Source organism: Drosophila biarmipes, chromosome 3R (assembly GCF_025231255.1).
Source record: "Drosophila biarmipes strain raj3 chromosome 3R, RU_DBia_V1.1, whole genome shotgun sequence".
Lineage (NCBI taxonomy): Eukaryota > Metazoa > Arthropoda > Insecta > Diptera > Drosophilidae > Drosophila > Drosophila biarmipes.
Genome location: NC_066616.1, coordinates 14,485,378 through 14,504,318, shown reverse-complemented (window position 1 = coordinate 14,504,318; position 18,941 = coordinate 14,485,378). Strand labels below are relative to the sequence as shown.

The following is an 18,941-nucleotide window of genomic DNA, read 5'->3' as shown; positions in this document are numbered from 1 at the left end:
CTGGCCAAGTCGGTCTATAAAAGGCCCCCGGCTGCAAGTGGCGCTTTCCATTCCACGCGAACTGAGACTCGCAGTCGGGCCGACGAGATGCTGCGCCACCTGCTCCGCCACGAGAACAACAAGGTCTTCGTCCTGATCCTGCTCTACTGCGTCCTGGTCAGCATCCTCAAACTGTGCACGGCCCAGGCGGATACTTCTGTGGCCGCCAGCGATAATGGTAAGGGGGTTTATATATCTAAGTTCCTATAATGATACTGAAGGACTTACTTTCCTTTCCAGATATTACCCATCTCGGTGATGATTGCCAGGTGACCCCCGTCATCCATGTCCTTCAGTATCCCGGATGTGTGCCCAAGCCCATTCCCTCTTTCGCCTGTGTGGGTCGCTGTGCCAGCTATATTCAGGTGGGTTCTCAAGAACTTAAATACCTTAAAAAATATATTTCTTCATGGGAAGTTTTTAGGTTTCCGGCAGTAAGATCTGGCAGATGGAGCGCTCCTGCATGTGCTGCCAGGAGTCCGGCGAACGGGAGGCAGCCGTCTCACTCTTCTGTCCCAAAGTGAAGCCCGGCGAGCGCAAGTTCAAGAAGGTCCTGACCAAGGCTCCGCTGGAGTGCATGTGCCGGCCGTGCACCTCCATCGAGGAGTCGGGCATTATCCCCCAGGAAATAGCCGGCTACTCGGACGAGGGTCCTCTCAACAATCACTTCCGGCGTATCGCTCTGCAATAGATCCCCCATCAGAACACTACTTATTAACATTTGCACACTTAAAATAAACTAAAGTTGCCGTTTCCGCTTTTACACAGTGAACTAAATGATCTTTGATTTATGAATACTAAATAATAATAATACTTGATTTTCGGAATCTAATTGATTTTCCCTAGATTTTGATTGATTTTTGGTTCCTTCTTATAAATCAAAGCACACCCACTCATAGAATTAATTTAAATTGTAATTTATTTCTCAACTATCTCAAGTCATGGCTACTAGTTCTCTAAATGGTGTGTGTCCTGCCTCACATAGTATGTAGATGCATAACGCGGAAAAACAATGGTCATCTTTACACTGCAACTGGGCTCTAACAACAGGAGTTCGACTACATAATGCATCCTGATCCAAGCCTATGCCTCGCGCCGCCTACAAGTACTCGACGATATCGCATTTGATGGATATATTCGGACAGCTCTGGCCGACGGCACTGCGACCACGGTAGTTGGGGCTCTTCTCGGTGAGCAGCTTCCGGAAGATGGGCAGGATGGCCGTCTCGCCCTCCAGGAGTTCCGTCTCGCTGCTGGCCCCGTAAATGCTGCTCTCCTGCTTCCCGCGCTGCCGGCTCCGCTGCTTGTCCGGCGCCACATTGGGCGAGCTGTGGTGGTGGGCGGCGTGCTGGATGTTAGAGCTGCGGCTAACCTTTCGCGGCTGGACGCAAGGCTGGCTGCTGGGCGGCGGATCCCGCTCCCGCTCGCTGTCCGTCTCGCTCTGGCACACGGTGCCCTTCTGCGGCTTTGGCCGGTGCTTGTTGCGGTTCTTCTCGGACACGGAGCGCTGGATGGGCGAGGTGGTGTTGGGGTCGTAGGTCATCCCGTGGCCGCCGTGGTGCTCCGCGCAGCGCTGTGGACTGGCGTAGTTGCGCGGCGACTGGCGCTGCTTGGCGTGCGACAGCGTGTGCGTGTCCCAGAGGTCGCTCTGTGACACTACAAAGTTGGACTTCAGAGCGGCGCCCATACTGGTGCGGCGGTGGTCCGAGGCAGTGGGAGCTGTTGATAATAATATATATTAATAATATATATATAATTTGTTGGGGTAATACTGATGTGCAGTAGTTGACTTACTCTTGATCACAGCCGGCGTGCTGGGCTTCGAGTGGGGACACATGTTGCTCAGCTCCGACTGCGAGGTGGAGATGTTGGTCGAGGAGTTCCTGTGCGAGCTGCTGTACTTGGGCCGGGCGGTGGGCGTCTGGCTGCCGCTGTCGTAGTGCCTGGAGGCGGTGGACTGCCGCCGCTCCCGCATGCTGGAGCAGTCGCCGGTGCTCCGCTTGCCCGCCGTGCTGGTGATGCTCCCGATGTTGTCATCGGTCTGGGCCGAGACCGAGTTGCGCTTCTCCAGATGGCGGTGATGTTGCTGCTGGTGATGCTGCTGCTGCTGCTGTTGCATCTGCTGGTGTTGCTGTTGCTGCTGCTGCTGGTGTTGCTGCTGCATTTGCTGGTGCTGTTGCAGATGCTGCTGCAGCTGCTGCTGGATGGGCTGCATCATGGTCGGAGCAGGGGCATGCGAGTGGTGTTCCACAATGGATTGCTTCTTCTTTTTGCTTTTAAGGGACATATTATTATAAGTTATGTGTTTACCTTTACTTAAAGGGAAACTTACGGCGGAAGCGAAGGTGCCACCACTGTGGACTGCACGGAGACAAACGAGTTGTCCATTTCCACATGGGTCGAGGTCACACTGTCCACGGACGTCATCTCGGTAACTTCTATGACAAAGGGTTTGCAATGCATGAACATATCTTGGAGATCCCCCACTCCGGCCACTCACCTGTGGTGCTGGGCATCTCCCGACGCACCGGTGGAGCCGACAGCCTCACAATATCATCGCTCAGGATGGGCTCCAGCTCACTGCCCACGTTGGAGCCGCCTGTGCAGGTCACTCCATCGATCCACTTGCGCGCCTCGGGACCCAGTTTTCGGATGAGGGCCTGCAGCTCGTTCTCCTTCTCCATCAGGGCCTTCCGGAACCGGCAGTTCGTGTTCTTCACATCGCGCAATCGCTGCTCCAGCTCGCAGACCGAGGAGTCCCGCCGTCCGTTCTTGGACATGGGTCTCAGGGTGGCCCTCACCCGCTTGTCCACCACTCCCTGGGGATTCCTCTTCAGCTCCACCAGCTGCAAAGCGATTCGCATGAATGTTAATCAAGAATAATGGTATAGGGTCAACACTTAGGAAGGATCAACTCTACGGACAGTGAGATAGGACAGGCTAGGGTATCCCAACAGCAAGGACATAGGCTCTTTCTATTACCTTGCTGCTGCTCGGATTGGGTTCTAAATAGTTCAAGTTTATAGTTAGTCTGTAGTGTTATATAGCATTTGAGGAACTGTTTTGAAATTTCGAGTACATGTTGTTTCTGTTTCAAGGTGTATCAGCGCTAGACGAATAATCAGCTCAGTGGGCGGTGAGGACCGATCAGTCGGAATGCTCTAGCCAAGACCGATCGGTAGATCACCGCCTTCAAACAACATTCATATGGCACGAGTATATGTAACATATAACAGCTACAAAAACTACAAAACTTCCTTACTACCAGTCTTACTTTCGGTACGAACACCAAACACAAAGTGGCTGTCGTACAAAAAATGATAAAAAACGAGAGTAAGACAAAAACTAAATCCTTGCGGTCCGAAAGCACCAGGGAAATGGCCGCGCCGGCCAGGCAGGTGATGAACACATTGTAAACGGAGAAGCCAATGTGCTTGGAGTCGTTCAACGCGGGAATGGAAACGTGTCGGGTTTCCCAGGCCAAAAAGGCGCCAAAAACCTTTGGGAAAATATAATAAATTAAATATAACTTTGATATTTTATATAATCTTCATTAATAACTCACCAATAACAGGCCCTTGTAGGCATAAATAATGCTAACAAAAATGGTCATGTGCTCCGACTGGCAGTACTCGTTCTCGGGTATCACCAAAACATCATCAATATTCTCGTGATGCTGTGGAAAAGAATAATTTTAAATACTTCTATGCTAAATATTTCAAATCAATCCGCTCACCAGGGGCTCCAATTGCTTGGTCTCTCTATAGAAGGGATCTGCTATCTGCCAGGTCGTTATGATGGCTATATCAATGGCCAGCAGCACGCCCACAACCATGAACAACTGGTAATCCTTAATAACCTTCTTGTTAAGTTTAAGATCGGTGAAGATGGAGTGCACCCGCCAGGTCTTCGAGAACATGGCTCCGAAACTAAGACTGAACCCAGCCATCAGGATCCAAGCCCGAGCTGTGCAAATGTAGGGAAAAGCGGCCACGCTGCTTAAGGTGGTGTCCAGGCCCAGGAAAATAATGCTCAGATAGGTCATCATGCAGCCCACGATTATCAGGTTGTTCAGATGGGGACTGGACATCTTGATGTATCTGAAAACAAATAATAGTATTTTAATAACTCAGAGATATAGGTAATAAATCAACCCACCTTTGATTGCGATACTTGATGTTAAAGGCCAGAAAAACTGTGGCAATGATCACTCCAATCACCGAAGCGCTGGCAGATACAATATATATGGTTGGGTTCACCTGACTGTGCTCTATGTAGATCAAAGTTCGATCCTTGGGCGGAGTTTTCCCCACCCATCTCACTGGTTTGCCCAAACTCAAATCTAGGTGGGCCTTTTGTGAGTGGTACTCCCCGATCTTTTCCATTTGACCCAACTGGAACTGGTTGATCAGGATGTTGGCCTTGCGTTCGTTGTTGTAGAATCTCACGGGACCCTGAGTAATATATATGATATATTAGAACTTTTTATATCTTGGAATCTTAAGCTTAATTTACCGTCACACCCTCAAAGGAGGTATTTCGCAGAGCCTCGAGGAACACACTTTCCCAGTCCTTGACTCGATAATCGAAGTGAGTTAACAGATCCTCCCGCTTTTCAGCCACATATTGAATGGCCAAAGCAGCTGCCCAGATTCCATCGTAGGTATAGCCATGGAAGCGGGAGTACTCAGTGCCGCGCAGTCTGTCATATTCCACCAGGTACTCATCTGCGGTCTGAACATAATAAAGATGTGTTCTTAGAAGCGTTCTTTAAGAAGTGATTTCAAAGTTTAGATACTAACAATGCCGGCGACTGTGATATCGCCACTGGTGGACAGGGGAAGAAGATCCACTAAGATGGCGCCCTCCAAGGCTGTGGCAATCTCCTCCACACTGCACTCGCTGTCCTGGGTGACGTTCCACCAGTCTGTGGAATAGGTGGCCATGATCAGCCACTGGTAAGCTCTGCCATACATGTCCAATCTGGAGGACAATATTTAACAATTTATTATTTATTAATATTTTGTTAACAAAAAGAGAACTTACTTGTAAGCCTCGCAGAAGGCCTTCCGGGCAAAGTGCTCGTTGAAGTTGCCCAGGATGATCCTCACGTCCTTTTCGCGGAGTTTCTTCAGGGATTCGGCCACATCGTTGACGAAGCTCTGCGTCTCCACGACCTCCACCTCCATGGCGTCCAAGTCGGCCACCATGTGGTTGTGGGGAAGGGAATAGCGCGGTTCGTTCTGGTAAACAGTCCCCACCCGGGTCCAGTTGAACTCCTTGAGCAGCGCCAATCGCGGTGCATTGAAGGCATTCTCGGAGGGCACAACCCGGAAGAAATTGGGAAAGGCGTCCTTGGTGAACATGGGATGGGTGTCTGCGTAGCTCAGCTGGGTGAGGTGCCAGTGCTTGCTGGCCTTGGCAATAGGATCCGTCACATGGGTACAGGCCGCCCCGAAGAGCATTACTTTATTGGGGCCCGAGTGCATCATGTCGAAGAAGGACTTTACGCCCACGGCCGCATTGCACTGGAAAAGGGAAGGAAATGAAGATGCATTATTGAAAATTGGATAGTTCAAGAAGAAGGAAACATTTTGTATTTTACCCCCATTTCCCTAATTTACAATAAATAAAACTATTTAATTTACAAAAATAAACAATTTTTTAAGATATCCTCTTCTTCTAAAATGTCTATATATCCTTAGGATCATGACTTTTAAATAGCATTCCTCGTGAGGATATTAAATATTCAATAAAAGCTATTTTAGACTGATTTTCTATGATTATATCATTCGATTTAAAAAGATACTTGAATATTTTTTGAAAACAAATAATGAACTTTAATTTTAATCGTATTATGGAGCTATACTTAAAATCCCAAGAAACCCAAATCTTACGAAATTATTACTCATTAAGGTCTTAATTTTCACTCACCTGGGTGTCGTTCCACCACATGTGCAGCCTGTAGTTGGCCAGGATCTTGGCGTGCTCGTTAACGTGGCCCAGGGCGAGCTTCACGCTGGGCATGACCCCCCGCCCCGTGTAGGAGTTCTCCACGCCATCGCCGTAGGGGAAGAAGCCCGCTATGTAGACATCCGATCTCTTGGCCGTCCTTCCCCAGGCGGTGCTCCAGAGGAGCAGGAACAGCAGGCAGGCGAAAGGAGTCCAACTTGACCGGAACATGTTGACCGCGTGGGCTGCAAAACGAGTCTGAATGTGAATAGGGCATACATATCGAGGACGTGAACTTGGTGGTGAGTTGTGGGTGGTCGCCTGCTGGTGGGTGGTAGTTCCAGGTGAGCTGCCAAGGCTGCCGAGGCAAGGCTGCGCCCAGTGGGCGTGTGTTTTAGGGCTTCTACCTGGGCTTGTGGGCCCTAGCATGCAATTTCGCAGGACAGGTGGGGCAAGGCTAAGGCCAGGCCAGCGAAATTGCTTCAAATGGCTGCGGGCCATGCTGGCACGTTGGGTAATTATAAAGCAATTTCATGCTTAAAGAAGGGAGTCCTGCATTATTTATTGTCCCTCTTATGGCGAGGGAGGACGTTCAATCGTTTACTTTCTTAGGTATTTCACTCCTTTTAGACCTATTTTTAATTGGATAGTAGCACTTACCAGCTTGGTTAGTCCTTTAGCTCGATTTTATTTCACTACCGATGGCATTTTACGCACTAAATTTAATTGAACTCTCGGAGAACGAAGCCTTTTGCAGTGCGAGGGTCCGAAAAATTATGTATCCCCCTGACTTGACACTTGGCTGACAGGAGGAATTCGAGGAGGGCAGTGCGCATGTCCTCAATCCGAAAGCTGTGACAGCTCCGCCTTGGCCTAGGCTTTCCAACCCCCGTGGATCCCCCCAAAATCCACGTCGTTTGTAAACACATCCCGCAACAGGTGGCTCCGACAGCTGGTCCTGCCGCCTTTGTTGTGACCCGTTACCATGGGCTACGGAGTGGAAACCACCTCGGCCAATTACCAAATGGAAAATTGTCAGTACCCATAATGGAGGACTATGCGCCAAGTCGCTATAAAATGCTCGAGAAAATCGGAGAAGGCGTCCATGGCTGCGTGTTTAAGGCCATCGATTTGCAGCGCAACAAGGAGGTGGCCATCAAAAAGGTGGCCCTGAAGAACAAATTCGGGAACATAGCTTTGAACACACTGAGGGAAATCAAGACCCTGCAGCTCTGCAAGTCGGAATATGTGAGTTACCTTAAGGAAGTTAAGTAACACTTAAGTTACACATTTTTTAACAGATTCTGGGCATCATCGACATATATCCCGACCTGACCGGACTCTCCTTGGTGCTGGAATACCAGCCGGACACTCTGTACAACCGGCTCAAGAGCGAGGTGAATCCCCTGAGCCGCCAGCAGGTGCGAAAGTTCGCCCACCAAATGTTCAAGGGCATTGCCTATCTCCACGAGGCGGGTCTCATGCACCGGGACATCAAGCCGGCCAACCTGCTGATCAGCGACGCGGATATGCTCAAGATCGCCGACTTTGGACTGGCCCGCCTGTACTTTCCCGAGGAGGAGGCGCGCCTCTACTCGCCCCAGGTGTCCACAAGGTGGTATAGAGCTCCCGAGATTCTCTGGGGCAGCCAGAAGTACGGAACCGGCGTGGATATGTGGGCAGCAGGTAGATAATAACTTTGAGGGGTTGACTTTAAGAACTAAAACTAAGAAGTTACATTATAACATCTTAACTTTTTTTTGAATACTTTAACATAGAGACTCTATAATGTAAGCTCCTTTTTTCCTAACTCAGGCTGCGTGGTGGCGGAGATGCTGCGTGGAGTGCCTCTGTTTGCGGGAACCACCGACATAGAGCAGCTGGCCATTATCATCCGCACTCTGGGCAGCCCACGTTTGAATCAGTGGCCGGAGTTGACCTCCCTGCCGGATTACAGCAAGATACGGTGAGTACTGACCTCTGAAATGGTTCACTAACACATCATATCCATATCTCCACTTAGCTTTCCCAACTCCGTGGGCATTCACTGGGACAACCTATTTCCCAGCTGCACACATGCGGTGGAGATCAATCTGGTCTCAAATCTGGTGGTTTACAATCCCAAAAACAGACTTAAGGCCAGCGAGGTGGGTTTGCCATATAGAAACCGAATGGTTATGGTTACATATTGTATAATCTATATATTTTGCAGGCCGTTGAACACGATTACTTTCACTAGTTATAAGACTATTTACACAGGTATTGCTAGCATCTAGGAGTTTTCCGACTCTTTGAATCTGCAAGGAGGAAATACATGATTAACTGAGGATGAGAGGGTTACTCGGGATACGTACTTGCACTTGAGGCAGGTGAAGAAGACCGTCTGTCCTTCGTCCGCCGATCGGAGTTGCAGGGTGGCGTAGGACATCTTGTCGTGGTTGCACTTGGGACACTTCCTCTCCACCACGGGTCCATCGGCCTCCGACTCCGACTCCTGCTTGGTCCTGCTCAGCAACTTCTTGGCATCGTAGGTGTTGAAGTGGATAGTAAACTCTGATTTCTCGCCGCTGTAAACTATTTAACAACCGATTTAATATATTCTCTTTTGAAAATGGGTGTTATTTCTAGTTTTACCGTCTGCTTGGAACTCCTCCTTGCAGTTGTGGCAAATCACATTGCCCTTGACTTGCAGCTCGGGAAGAATGGAGCCGCAGGAGGGACAGAATCCCGGGCAGTTGGTAAAAGCATTCATTTCAGAACTTCAAATTCGGAAAGTCACAACCAAAACCAAAATAATAATATTCGCACGTGCTGCTATATGGATTTTAACAGGACCGTTGCTAGACCGGTTAAAAATACCAAAAACCACTGGGAATATAGTGCGTGATTGTACGAAAGGCGGAAAACCATGCTAAGTCAGGTTGGAAACTTTGATGAAACGGTTATAACCGCTAAACCGATTGATGCATGCTATTTTATTTAAATTCAAATTTACATTATCCGTTTAGAAGAATTCAAGCGGTTATAACCGCTTAACCGTTCGATGCAACTGTTACATTTAAATTCAAGTTTAAAGTATTCATCGAAAATAACTTAGAAAACCACTTTCCGAACATTTATACCTACAATATTAGATAGTGTATAGAACTATACATAATATTGTTTTATTTTGCCTTTATAACTATATTTTAGGCTAATGCCAGATAACCCAGGTAAACCATACAAGTTCGACTTTCTTAATTATTATTATTATTATGGTATAAAAAACTAGTACATCGATAAGGCGGTCTTACGGGCTAGTCAGCTGAAATGCAAGTCAGATGTGCACACTCTGGTTCAATTAAACTACCTAAAACTATCACAGGCAGAACATTAACTACGCGCTAGAGGTCCTAACTACAACTAAGCATCTAGGAACTATTGATTGATCCTTGGCTGCCAGAATATCGCACTGAGTATACTCCAAATGGGACGCCACACTTCGGAGATATGGTCTTTGAGATGTGGCACGGCCTGTCCTATCGGCTGGAGAGACTCTGCGGCATGTTGAGCTCCCAGAGCTTCATGTTGTTGTCGAGCACCTCGTGGTACCAGCTCTCCTTCTCCGGCTGCTCCCGGAAGATGGGCTTCAGCGACTTGAGGTCCAGCTGCAGGATGGCATCGTTGCCCAGCAGCGAGTCCAGCGAGCGCAGCAGCGTGCTATTGCCGTGCAGCTTCAGCAGGGTCACGTACTTGACCACATAGTACTCGTACTGCAGCTTCCTGTTGGCCCAACGCTCCACGGTGGCATTGGCGCTGGCCGATCGAATCTGGCCGAGATGGGCGGCAAACCAGGGCGCAAAGTAGTTGTAAAGGTCCAGTTTCGACAGCCCGTTGAGGCCCTTGCTCTTGATCCGCTCCTTGATCATGCTGTAGTTCTTGCGGCTGTACACGAACACCTGGTACAGCGAGTTGCCGGTGGTGTACGAGTTCACATAGTGGGTGCCCACTTGCTCCATGAAGCGCACCACAGACGTTATGTTTCCTATTTGCAGCTCATCAACTCGCGATCGCACATCCGGCTCCAGGGGCTGGTGCACCGGGATCTCGGTGTTCAGGCGACCGGTTTCCCGGAATCGCACCACCCTCACCAGCACGTACGAGTAATCGCCCTGGATAAAGGACGTGTTGATGCCCAGCTTCCTGGCCGCATTATCCATGAACCAGCCGCCCGAGAACGCCTCCCACGGCTTGTCCATGCGCTCGATGGAGAAGTCACGGAAGTAGGCCTGGAACAACTGCCTCCGGTTCTCGCAGAACTCCATGTGAAAGTCCCCGTGGAAGATGCCGGGCGTGGTGTCCTCATGGCTCTCTGCCAAGCCACTGAGGTTCTAAAAGAAAAAAATACATTTATTAAAAATTTAAAAATAAAATTTAACAATTTAAGAAAACACTCTAAAAATTGTACATTTATCATTTCATTACAGCATAATTTACTAAATTTAAATGAAAGTTTTTTGTTTGGTTCATATTTAATTAAGTGGCAATGACTTTTAAATTAAACTAGTTAAAGTGGATGCGAAATATAAAATCTGAAGTGGCTCCATTCGAGCACCAAAGTTGCCGGAAGTATAAAAAAGTTGTTTTTGACAATAACTGGTAGGCCATAAAATGTTTATTTCTGCTCTAGATGTAAATGTAAATGCTTATTGTGGACAAAGGTTGCTATTTCAAAAGGTTAGGTTTGTGTTTTATTATTCTCAAATAGCGAACCATTGGCTGTTTCAGCTTTAAGTTTTCTTTATGTAAGTTATTAAAGTTGGTGAACTAACCCTGTAGACGTTCTTGGTGGGCTCCTTGAACAACCACCTCTCCGGCTCCACGTGCTCATTTATGGGTATTACCCTCATGGAGATGCTCAGGTAGCCATAGCGCGCGAATATATTGATGGCCTTGCCGATCCTAAGCTGGGACTCGCGACGACCTCCATCCGCCAGGAGCGCCAGGTGCAGCAGCCAGAGAAGGCCAGGCCACGACCTCATCGCTCAGCATTCAAGGTATGAACTAAAAGAGCAGGTGAAAGAATATAAATAATAATATAAGTTAGTATGGGCTGCTATAGACCTATACTTAAAATTTTTATGGAAATACTCTCTTTAAGATTGATCTATTATAGTAACTCATATTAATAGCTTCTTAAATGACTCTTAATTGCTGCATACACAACTAACAGCTGAGAAACAAGTACCTATAGCAGTTCCATCTTTAAATCATTTTGCTAAACGCTCTCATTAGTCACTCCGAGTTAAACCGGAAAGTTTCCTATTGTTTGTTTATATTTTTGAAGCCCATGCAGTGGTTGCTCCACCCGGGGGGCCAACTATATGGCAATAATTGCAGGGCCGTCGTGTTTGTTTTCCACTCCATAAACGGGCGATAATTCAAGCGCGCTCTAATTGGCCATGAACCTTCGGTGGCGCTGAACTTGAACCGAACCCCAGTTGATCGAGTTGAGCAGGGGTTCCGTAGAGATGGAGGCTGAGCTGGAGGTAGAGGCCACCAGCTGGCGATGAGCCGGAGCTCCGCTTCTGCTCCGATCACCTTAAGTGGATGCAATTAGCCGCAGGCTCCCGGCCCGTAAAACGGCCACAAAGTAGAGCCATCAAAATTGGTTTGCTCCGCTGTCGCTTTGACTTGCAAATTATTTCCTAAAACATTTTGGATGCCTCGTAACCGTTTTCTTGTCGACTAGTCTCGGCTTGGCCCACTGCTATGAAAACTGGTTATGCCGTGCGCCAATATTTCCGAACAGATACTATGGTCTGGCCGGCATGGAAGCTACAGTAATTGGCCCAGACCACTCTTAGTTCCAGTCGTTATCAGAAAAAGCGACGTGTTTTCGGATGGCCAACAACAGAGGTTAGCCGGGTGTTAGCCACGTTCGTGAGTCACACCTGTCGCCCCGGAGCAGTCAGGCGCAACGCCAGACAAACAGCCATGATGACACTCAAATTGTTAACAATTTACGTGAACCATAAAATCTAGGCGTCGCTAAACTTGCCCAGCAGCACCAGTAGCGGCAGTAAAAGTAAAAAACACACACAAAAACCAGCAGGAGAATGACTGAATGAAAAGTGCCCGTAATGAAACTAGCCCTGAATGGAACAAAGAAAGAGCCCTCGGCCTGCAGCATGCCATATACGAATAATACACCCGATGGGCGATACCAGGAAATACCTATTTGCACACTCTATAAGCACTTAAATATTTGCTAAATGTTGCAATCAGCAGCCCCAGGAAACTTGACCCCACAGATGAACCTCAGAGATTGCAATATCTCTACTGACTCAAACACTCGGCCTGGTGTTCTCGTGTAGAATCCGATTGCGAAGGCTGTCAACTTCTGGCAAACACCTAATACCCTGCTAATGAGCTTAGTTCTCCACCGAAAGACCCTAAAAACTGCCTCGAAAGGCATGTGTTATGTGACTTAATGATAGTTAGTTTTGGCGGCGGGGGTATTTACAATAGCGGACGCATAACCTTGTGCAAAAGACCCAAAAAAAGCCGCGAACCGGAGTTCGAGATGAAGAAGACGAATTAAATCAAAAATTCAATGCGCGCACTCGGACTCTGAGGCAAAGGCAACTGAAAATCAACTCGTTCAACTCCCTGTGCACTCAGAAAAAAGAGCAGTAAATTGGTAATACAAGAACAAAATACAAATGAATTGAAAACTAAATTAGTGATCAATTATTACAAAAATATTGAAATTGTTGATACTACTTTGATCATGTTGGATTTTATCAAGAATGATATGAGAAATTGTGTATTTATACACTATAAAAAATATTCCGAATATACATATAAATTCAAATATAATAAAAAAACTCTTCAAAAAAGTGATCGAGATCGTTTAGGGCTTTCATCACAGTTTCAAGAACATCTACAATTTTATTTTAAAACAGAAAAAATTGCCAAAATATTTTAAAACATTTCAGTAATAGAAATAATATTAGTTAAATTTTGAGATAAATAAGTTAATGTAAACTTTTACAACAAATTAACTAGATTTAAATGGTTATTATCTTATTAAAAGAATATTCAAACCCTGGTTTTAGAAAATATTCTAAAAACCTTTTTAATAAAAATCTTTGACTTTCGATTCCAATTGTATGCACTTGTTCTAACTCTTCGGTTGTTCCAAAAATATAAGCCTTTAAAATATCTCTAAAACCACTTTAAGATCCCGCACTTTTTCTCAGTGCTTCACACCGCGGTAGTCTGAGCCCCGGTCAATTGGAGATTCTTTATGCGCGTTTCATGCGCTCTTCTGCGGTCGTGGTCGGGATCGAACCCCGGACGAAGGGCAGTCGACGCGGGGCATAAGGTCTGCAGTTTATACCGCGCTTAATTTTATGCTTGCTCCGTGTGCGTTGTTTCCTTGAGCGGTGTTAAACACAACACAAAAGTTGTCTGGCTGCGAGGTGCTGCTTCTGCCGTTGCTGCTGCTATTTTTGTTGTATTATTTACCTGCACGAGAACTCGAAATTGACGTAACCAGCAGACTGAAGCGGCTTTTGGCCAGAAGCTCGAAAGGGGAGGGGGTCTAATTCTATATGCCAGATGAGATAAATCCGCGGCTCTATGGAGTGGTTAGCCTTATCGCCGAGATACCGGGGGCCATTGCACAAGGCTGGCTGCTGTCGAGTTTTACGGTTTGTGGGTCAGAGGTCGACGGCTCGACTCGACGGCTGTTGTTGGCGCCCCCAAGTGATAAGCGCATCTATATATAGATCGCTGGAATCTCGGGATCACATTACGTTTGCGCGGATTTCAACAACCAACATGGCATGGCACACAACTCACACATAGTCGAGTACCCCGAATAAGTAAACACCAGACACTAGACACTAAAACACGGCGAACGGCGGCGACGACGTGCCTTCAATTGCAATTAAAAGCCGGAATTTGCGGCCAAATACACTTACTATGTAGCACTCCAAAACCCGAGCAGGCACAACCTCCAGCGCGCACACTCGAAGCCAAACTGAAACTGGCCACCAAAACTCGATCGCCGGAGAGAACAAGCCGATCAGCAGCAACTACAGCAGCAGCAGTAGCAGCAGCAGCACGCCAGCAACATGTTGCTACGGTGCAGCAGCAGCAGCGGCAACAGTTGCAGTTCAATGACTGCCGGCCAGCAGAAGTTCTATAGTGCTCCTCCAACGGTAATGGCTCCGGCTTTGGCCCATGCTAATGGCCTGGCACAAATATCTATTGTTGACATCTGCCGCCTTTCGGAGGGGAGGAACGGCTTTTCCGCTTATTAATATTCCCCAGCACGTCGCCAACTTCCAGTTTGCTGGCTAGTGCCCATAAGCCAGCTGAGGAGGAGGAGACAGATGGAATTGATTGCAGTTTGCCCGGCCAGACTTGCGAAAGACCCTCGTAGAACGCTCTGGCCCACTGGACAGTAATCAAAAACTTTTGGTACTCTTTGCGGTGGCAGCGGCAAAAAAGAGATACAAAAATTAATAAGACCCAAAGTGAGCCGAGAGAAAAAAAATGACAAAAACGAAAGTATCAAATTCGCATTACCTTGAAAACATGCTAACAAATTTGGGTCAAGCATTGAGTGCTGGGCGACAATGTCCGAAGTGTATATTAGAGTGTAATGTTTCAATTAGAAGCTCAAGATACAAAAGTATCTGAAGCTCAGAGCGCCATGGCTGCCGGGCATCCGCTTTGACAAATCGCCTTGACTTCTGGATTTCCGCTGGCCATTGAGCATTTCTGCGAATTACTCGGTTGGCTTTCTAAGAACTCGAAAGGTTTGGATTTTTATTTTTTGGCTCTTCCGAAAGGCATTGCAAAAGCAGTTTGAAATTGTATCTCTCGTATATTTCTGTTCTCTTTTCGTATATAGAAGTTCATTTTATTATTTCTGTTTCGGTTTCTGTGTGGGGTTTTTGCTTTGTCTTTGCTGCATGCATGATTCAAAACTTATGTATTTAAAATTCGGTATTTCAGTGTTTACTCGTTTTTATTTAATTCTCATTCCCGTTCTCATCGCCTCGTCTTCGTCTTCGTCCTCGGCTTCTCTTTCTGTTTCATTTTAATTTATTATTATTAATCCCATGTTTAAACTATGTATATATAATGACATTTTTATCATTTACTTTAAATGATATTTACTAACGCCGCGGCCTTCTGCGCCCCAAAACGATCGATCGATCTGTCGATCCACTCATTTCATTTCACTTCATTTCATTTATTATTTTAATAACAATTCACTCAATTAGCTCAAATCGCGTCAATCTACACATATTGACACTGGAGATCATAAGCATTTCAACTCGTCTTCACCGCCTTCATTACCCTCGCTATCATATCATCATTGACTTATGAAATTAGAGAAAAATTCTAATTCATTCGGTTAGCTCGACCACATGTTCATCTCATTTCGGTTTTTCTTCATTTTTATGTAATATCAACAATAAATTTTTACTTAATCTTAGTGTGAAATTATTCTTAGAGTACAGCTACAATCTGCTCGCATCGGCTAAGAAAAAAGGATCAAGTAAAAGTACGAAACGAGTCCTTCAAAATCCTAGCTCAATCTCGGGATACACTCGGTCTATCTATACCCCACCTTCCATTCTGTTCAATCGTTCCTAATCTTGGTTGTATACCGTAAAATATAAGATTTTGATTTGAGCATTCTCTTCCTAATCATTTCTTCATTTTTGGTGTTTTCTGGCACATCCCAGGGGAGCTTCAACATGTACACGCATCCATCTCCAGCCAGGAATAGTCCTTGTAAGGGTCCTCCTGTCGCATCGTATCATATCGTCTCGTCCCGTCTCGTTTAAGGTATAATACTTAGTTAATTTGGCCACTTGGCTGCGTTTGTGGTTGTGGGTAGGTAGTTAGTTCTTCAGTTTTATCGGGTAGGTTCGGTTGTTCTTTTTGGGATACTTCTATGATTTGCATTGCCTCTCCTGCCTGCCTCCTGTCTGCTGCCACGCTCAGAACCGAAAAGTTGTAGCCCAGCGTCTAACGATAATACTCTATGCAAAATTGTTCAACCATTTTGAAACCATAGAATTGTTCTGGATATAAGTGTGTGTATTCTCGTGTGGTGTGTGCGGTTGGGAAATTCAAGTGGGTCGTGTGGTTGGGGGGCTCGAAGTAAGCTCAGGCTTCAATTGTTTTCGGGGCACAGCTAGGGAATTGCGTGGCACGTGTTTACAAATGTGTTCGATTTAATACTAAGTTCGATCTATCCCAGAGTTGGGGATGGTCACCCCATCACGCAACTTAACTCCGTAGTTGGGTTCTAAATTCTGTTTTCGTCTCTGTGTGAGGGAAGCTAGTTCAAAATGCTCTGAATCTCTCCTATATCTTGTATCTCCTATAGGAGATCTACACTGGGGGAAAAAGCGAAATTACTGAGCGCTGGTTGCTGATTATGAAGCTGCACTAAAAAATGCCAGGTTTCTTGGTTGCTAAGACAGTTCGTCGGTTTGTCAGTGTAAAGTATCTCGAAAATTTGAAGCTGCTGCTTGGGTGGTACTGGGCCTGTGGGTGTACGATTAATTCAATTCAATTCAATACAATTCAAAGCGACTTAAGATCTCGTTCGACTCGGCTTGGGTCGCCTGGTTTGGTTTTCGTTTTGGCTGTGGGTTAAAAGGAAGCGCTCCGCTATATTATTTTTATTGAACTTGACTGATTTTCAATGTATCCAACCTGAGTTTGAGTTGTTCGAAAAATATATATATGTGTTGTGTATACATACTTCCTCGATTCGCTACTTTTCTTTATTTTCTCATATATTTATTTGTGTATCTGCCTGTTTTGCGTTGACCTGCAATCTCCTCGCCTTTTCGCTAATTATATTAATTCGTAATTGCAGTTAGTGTGTGTTTTGTGCTCACTCTATGTTTTTCCATTTGTTTACTTGCTTTTGCTTGAATTAAACGCGGCTGCAATTAATATTATTCCATTTTTGTTTATTATGTTTGATTGCATTTTTTGCGGTTTACTCATTTCTCATTGAATTCAATTAAACGTCAACAATTTGGTTTTTGGTATTATGTGTTTTCTTTTTCTTTTCCTCCGCGCGTGTAGGTGTTGTGATCTGAATTAATTATATTTTTTCGGTTTTTCTGTTACCTTTTCTTTTTGTTTATTGCATTTAAAACGTGCACTTGACCACTGTCTGACTTGATCCTCCGTATGTAATTAATTAGTTCTTACTTGGCTTGAAACACTTGAAATTGCTCACATCGTAATTTGCTTATTATTCTCTGTTCTCCGTGTTCCTCTTGCTGCTGTGGTTGTGTCTCCTTGTGTCTATGTTTAATTATATTTAATTACGTAGTTTTCTCTATAATTTACTAACTCGTTCAACGCCCTATCTGCACACAAGACTCTCACCGGAAATAATCGTTGAGTAAAAACAATTTGGAGTGCTTCTGCGCTCCTGCGGGAGGATGCGATTTGTCTAACTCCAGTTAACTTAGACACTAACAAGTGCAAGATTTACATAAGCGTTTAATGCTCTTTTGACTAAATGCTGAGTACAAACAATACAACAAAACAATAATCGTAAAATATAACACAATGAGCATGGAATGGCAAATACAATCGGTTAAAAACAATACAAAATAAGCCTAAAGTTAAAACAGAAAACAAAAAAGAGGCAAATACAAATGGTTGTCTGTCGATTAACACACTTTTTGTCTTTGCGTTGCGACCGCAGTTCCCATAATACCCATCTATGCTTAAATTATATAGCTCGGCGCCAGGCGCCTTCTATGCTCCAGTACTCCAGTCCTCCGATCCTTCACTCCTCACTGTCATCGTCTCCCGTAGTGGATGCTGTTTTGCTGTTGCTTTTGTGCCTTGGTAATACTTTAATGGTGTGTTGTGGTGATGTGGCGTGTATCTGCATCTTCGCTCATGTGTCTCGTGCTCGTGCTCGTCCTGGGCCTCAGTAGAGCGCCACGTTGGAGGCCTGCGTGTAGGCGTCCCACTCGCAGTCGCAGCCCTCGAGGCAGTCGGGGCATTCCAGTTCGCTGTCTTGTCAGTACAGCCAGGACACGGGCACCCACTGCGGGGTGGTGTGCACCCGGTCGATGGCCGTCTCCAGCGTGGCAATCGTCTCGCTGATGTCGTTGTTCACAATCGTCAGATCGAAGAAGTGCCCGTACAGCTGGCGCAGCATCTCCGACTCCTTGGCCAGTCGCTCCAGGCTGCCGTCGTACTGTCGGGGGTCAAAGGTAAGGCGTTCGGGGATTAGGGTTTGACTTCGGCTTGGCTTAACCATCATCAACTCACATCTGCTATGTTCTGCAGCGAGGGCGCCGCTATGAAGACCACATAGGGCGTGAACTCGGCGGTGCGGAGTATCTTCAGGGCCTGCGGCTCCACATCCAATATGGCCATCTTGCCCTCGGTGTGAATGCGCCGGATGGTGTCCAACTTGGTGCCGTACATGGCGTCCTCGTGCGTGCCTGCAAGGTTTCAGGGGATACACATGAGCTTGGCCTGGGGCTGGGCTATGTCGGCGAGTTCACGTTACCGTATTCCAAGTACTCATTCGCACCGATGTCCGCCATCATCTCATCGTGCGAGACAAAGTAATAGCTGCGTCCGTTCTCCTCCTCGGGCTTGGCAGGTCTCGTTGTATCTGCAAGGTACGATAAATTAATCACAGTCCTTGGAGTACGCTTTAAGATTGAGTGCTCAGAAGTGGCTTCAGAAATAAATACCAACTAACAGCTCAATAAAACGTTAAATGATGAATTGAGTAATTGGTTTCAGCTTTAAATTATTATTGTAAAGCCCATAAATTATATTTTACCAAACAAAGTATTAACATATATGGCAAATTAATAGTAAATATGACAGGGTTTTGATTGTCTGTACAAGAACGAACGAAATAAATCTCTTTCGGGCTT

General features: G+C 46.1%; 6 protein-coding genes across 17 annotated transcripts in view; 2 read left to right on the top strand and 4 right to left on the bottom strand.

Moving 5' to 3' along the window:
* Position 1: 1 nt before the first annotated feature.
* Positions 2-759, top strand: LOC108032023 (bursicon). The gene is made up of 3 exons (XM_017105833.3): positions 2-217; positions 280-404; positions 464-759. Exons 1-3 carry the CDS (start codon positions 88-90, stop codon positions 728-730), a joined length of 522 nt encoding a protein of 173 aa, XP_016961322.1. The 5' UTR covers positions 2-87; the 3' UTR covers positions 731-759.
* Positions 760-939: 180 nt separating this feature from the next.
* Positions 940-6,759, bottom strand: LOC108031946 (gamma-aminobutyric acid type B receptor subunit 2). Of its 4 annotated transcripts, none has more exons than XM_017105727.2 (13): positions 6,652-6,759; positions 5,974-6,236; positions 5,086-5,567; positions 4,842-5,022; positions 4,555-4,773; positions 4,198-4,493; positions 3,776-4,139; positions 3,605-3,715; positions 3,302-3,538; positions 2,540-2,885; positions 2,372-2,477; positions 1,834-2,312; positions 940-1,758 (listed from the first exon to the last, which is right to left on the bottom strand). In XM_017105727.2, exons 2-13 carry the CDS (start codon positions 6,220-6,222, stop codon positions 1,139-1,141), a joined length of 3,690 nt encoding a protein of 1,229 aa, XP_016961216.1. In that variant the 5' UTR covers positions 6,223-6,236; positions 6,652-6,759; the 3' UTR covers positions 940-1,138. The 4 variants fall into 4 exon arrangements, with proteins under 4 accessions (XP_016961216.1, XP_016961217.1, XP_016961218.1 ...); XM_017105728.2 differs by having other exon boundaries at positions 2,372-2,474; XM_017105729.2 differs by having other exon boundaries at positions 3,314-3,538.
* Positions 6,760-7,038: 279 nt separating this feature from the next.
* Positions 7,039-8,318, top strand: LOC108031021 (cyclin-dependent kinase 20). Its single transcript, XM_017104220.3, has 5 exons — positions 7,039-7,239; positions 7,293-7,677; positions 7,807-7,957; positions 8,015-8,138; positions 8,204-8,318. The coding sequence occupies exons 1-5, from the start codon at positions 7,039-7,041 to the stop codon at positions 8,228-8,230; spliced, it is 888 nt and encodes a 295-aa protein (XP_016959709.1). The 3' UTR covers positions 8,231-8,318.
* On the bottom strand, positions 8,167-8,826 carry LOC108031262 (DNA-directed RNA polymerase I subunit RPA12). Its single transcript, XM_017104501.2, has 3 exons — positions 8,626-8,826; positions 8,346-8,565; positions 8,167-8,288 (listed from the first exon to the last, which is right to left on the bottom strand). The coding sequence occupies exons 1-3, from the start codon at positions 8,741-8,743 to the stop codon at positions 8,264-8,266; spliced, it is 363 nt and encodes a 120-aa protein (XP_016959990.1). The 5' UTR covers positions 8,744-8,826; the 3' UTR covers positions 8,167-8,263.
* A 391-nt stretch (positions 8,827-9,217) lies between these two features.
* LOC108032095 (torso-like protein) lies at positions 9,218-14,043 on the bottom strand. The gene is made up of 3 exons (XM_017105922.3): positions 13,962-14,043; positions 10,803-11,034; positions 9,218-10,361 (listed from the first exon to the last, which is right to left on the bottom strand). Exons 2-3 carry the CDS (start codon positions 11,010-11,012, stop codon positions 9,510-9,512), a joined length of 1,062 nt encoding a protein of 353 aa, XP_016961411.1. The 5' UTR covers positions 11,013-11,034; positions 13,962-14,043; the 3' UTR covers positions 9,218-9,509.
* Positions 14,044-17,512: 3,469 nt separating this feature from the next.
* Positions 17,513-18,941, bottom strand: part of LOC108031484 (peripheral plasma membrane protein CASK) — a 40,494-nt gene continuing 39,065 nt past the window's right edge. For all 9 annotated transcript variants that reach the window (XM_017104960.3, XM_017104962.3, XM_017104961.3 and 6 more), the window contains 3 exons: positions 18,563-18,670; positions 18,319-18,494; positions 17,513-18,244 (listed from right to left, as the gene is read on the bottom strand). In XM_017104960.3, the coding sequence (XP_016960449.1) occupies positions 18,065-18,244; positions 18,319-18,494; positions 18,563-18,670 (464 nt within the window). In that variant the 3' untranslated portion in view covers positions 17,513-18,064. The remainder of the gene's footprint in view (positions 18,245-18,318; positions 18,495-18,562; positions 18,671-18,941) is intronic.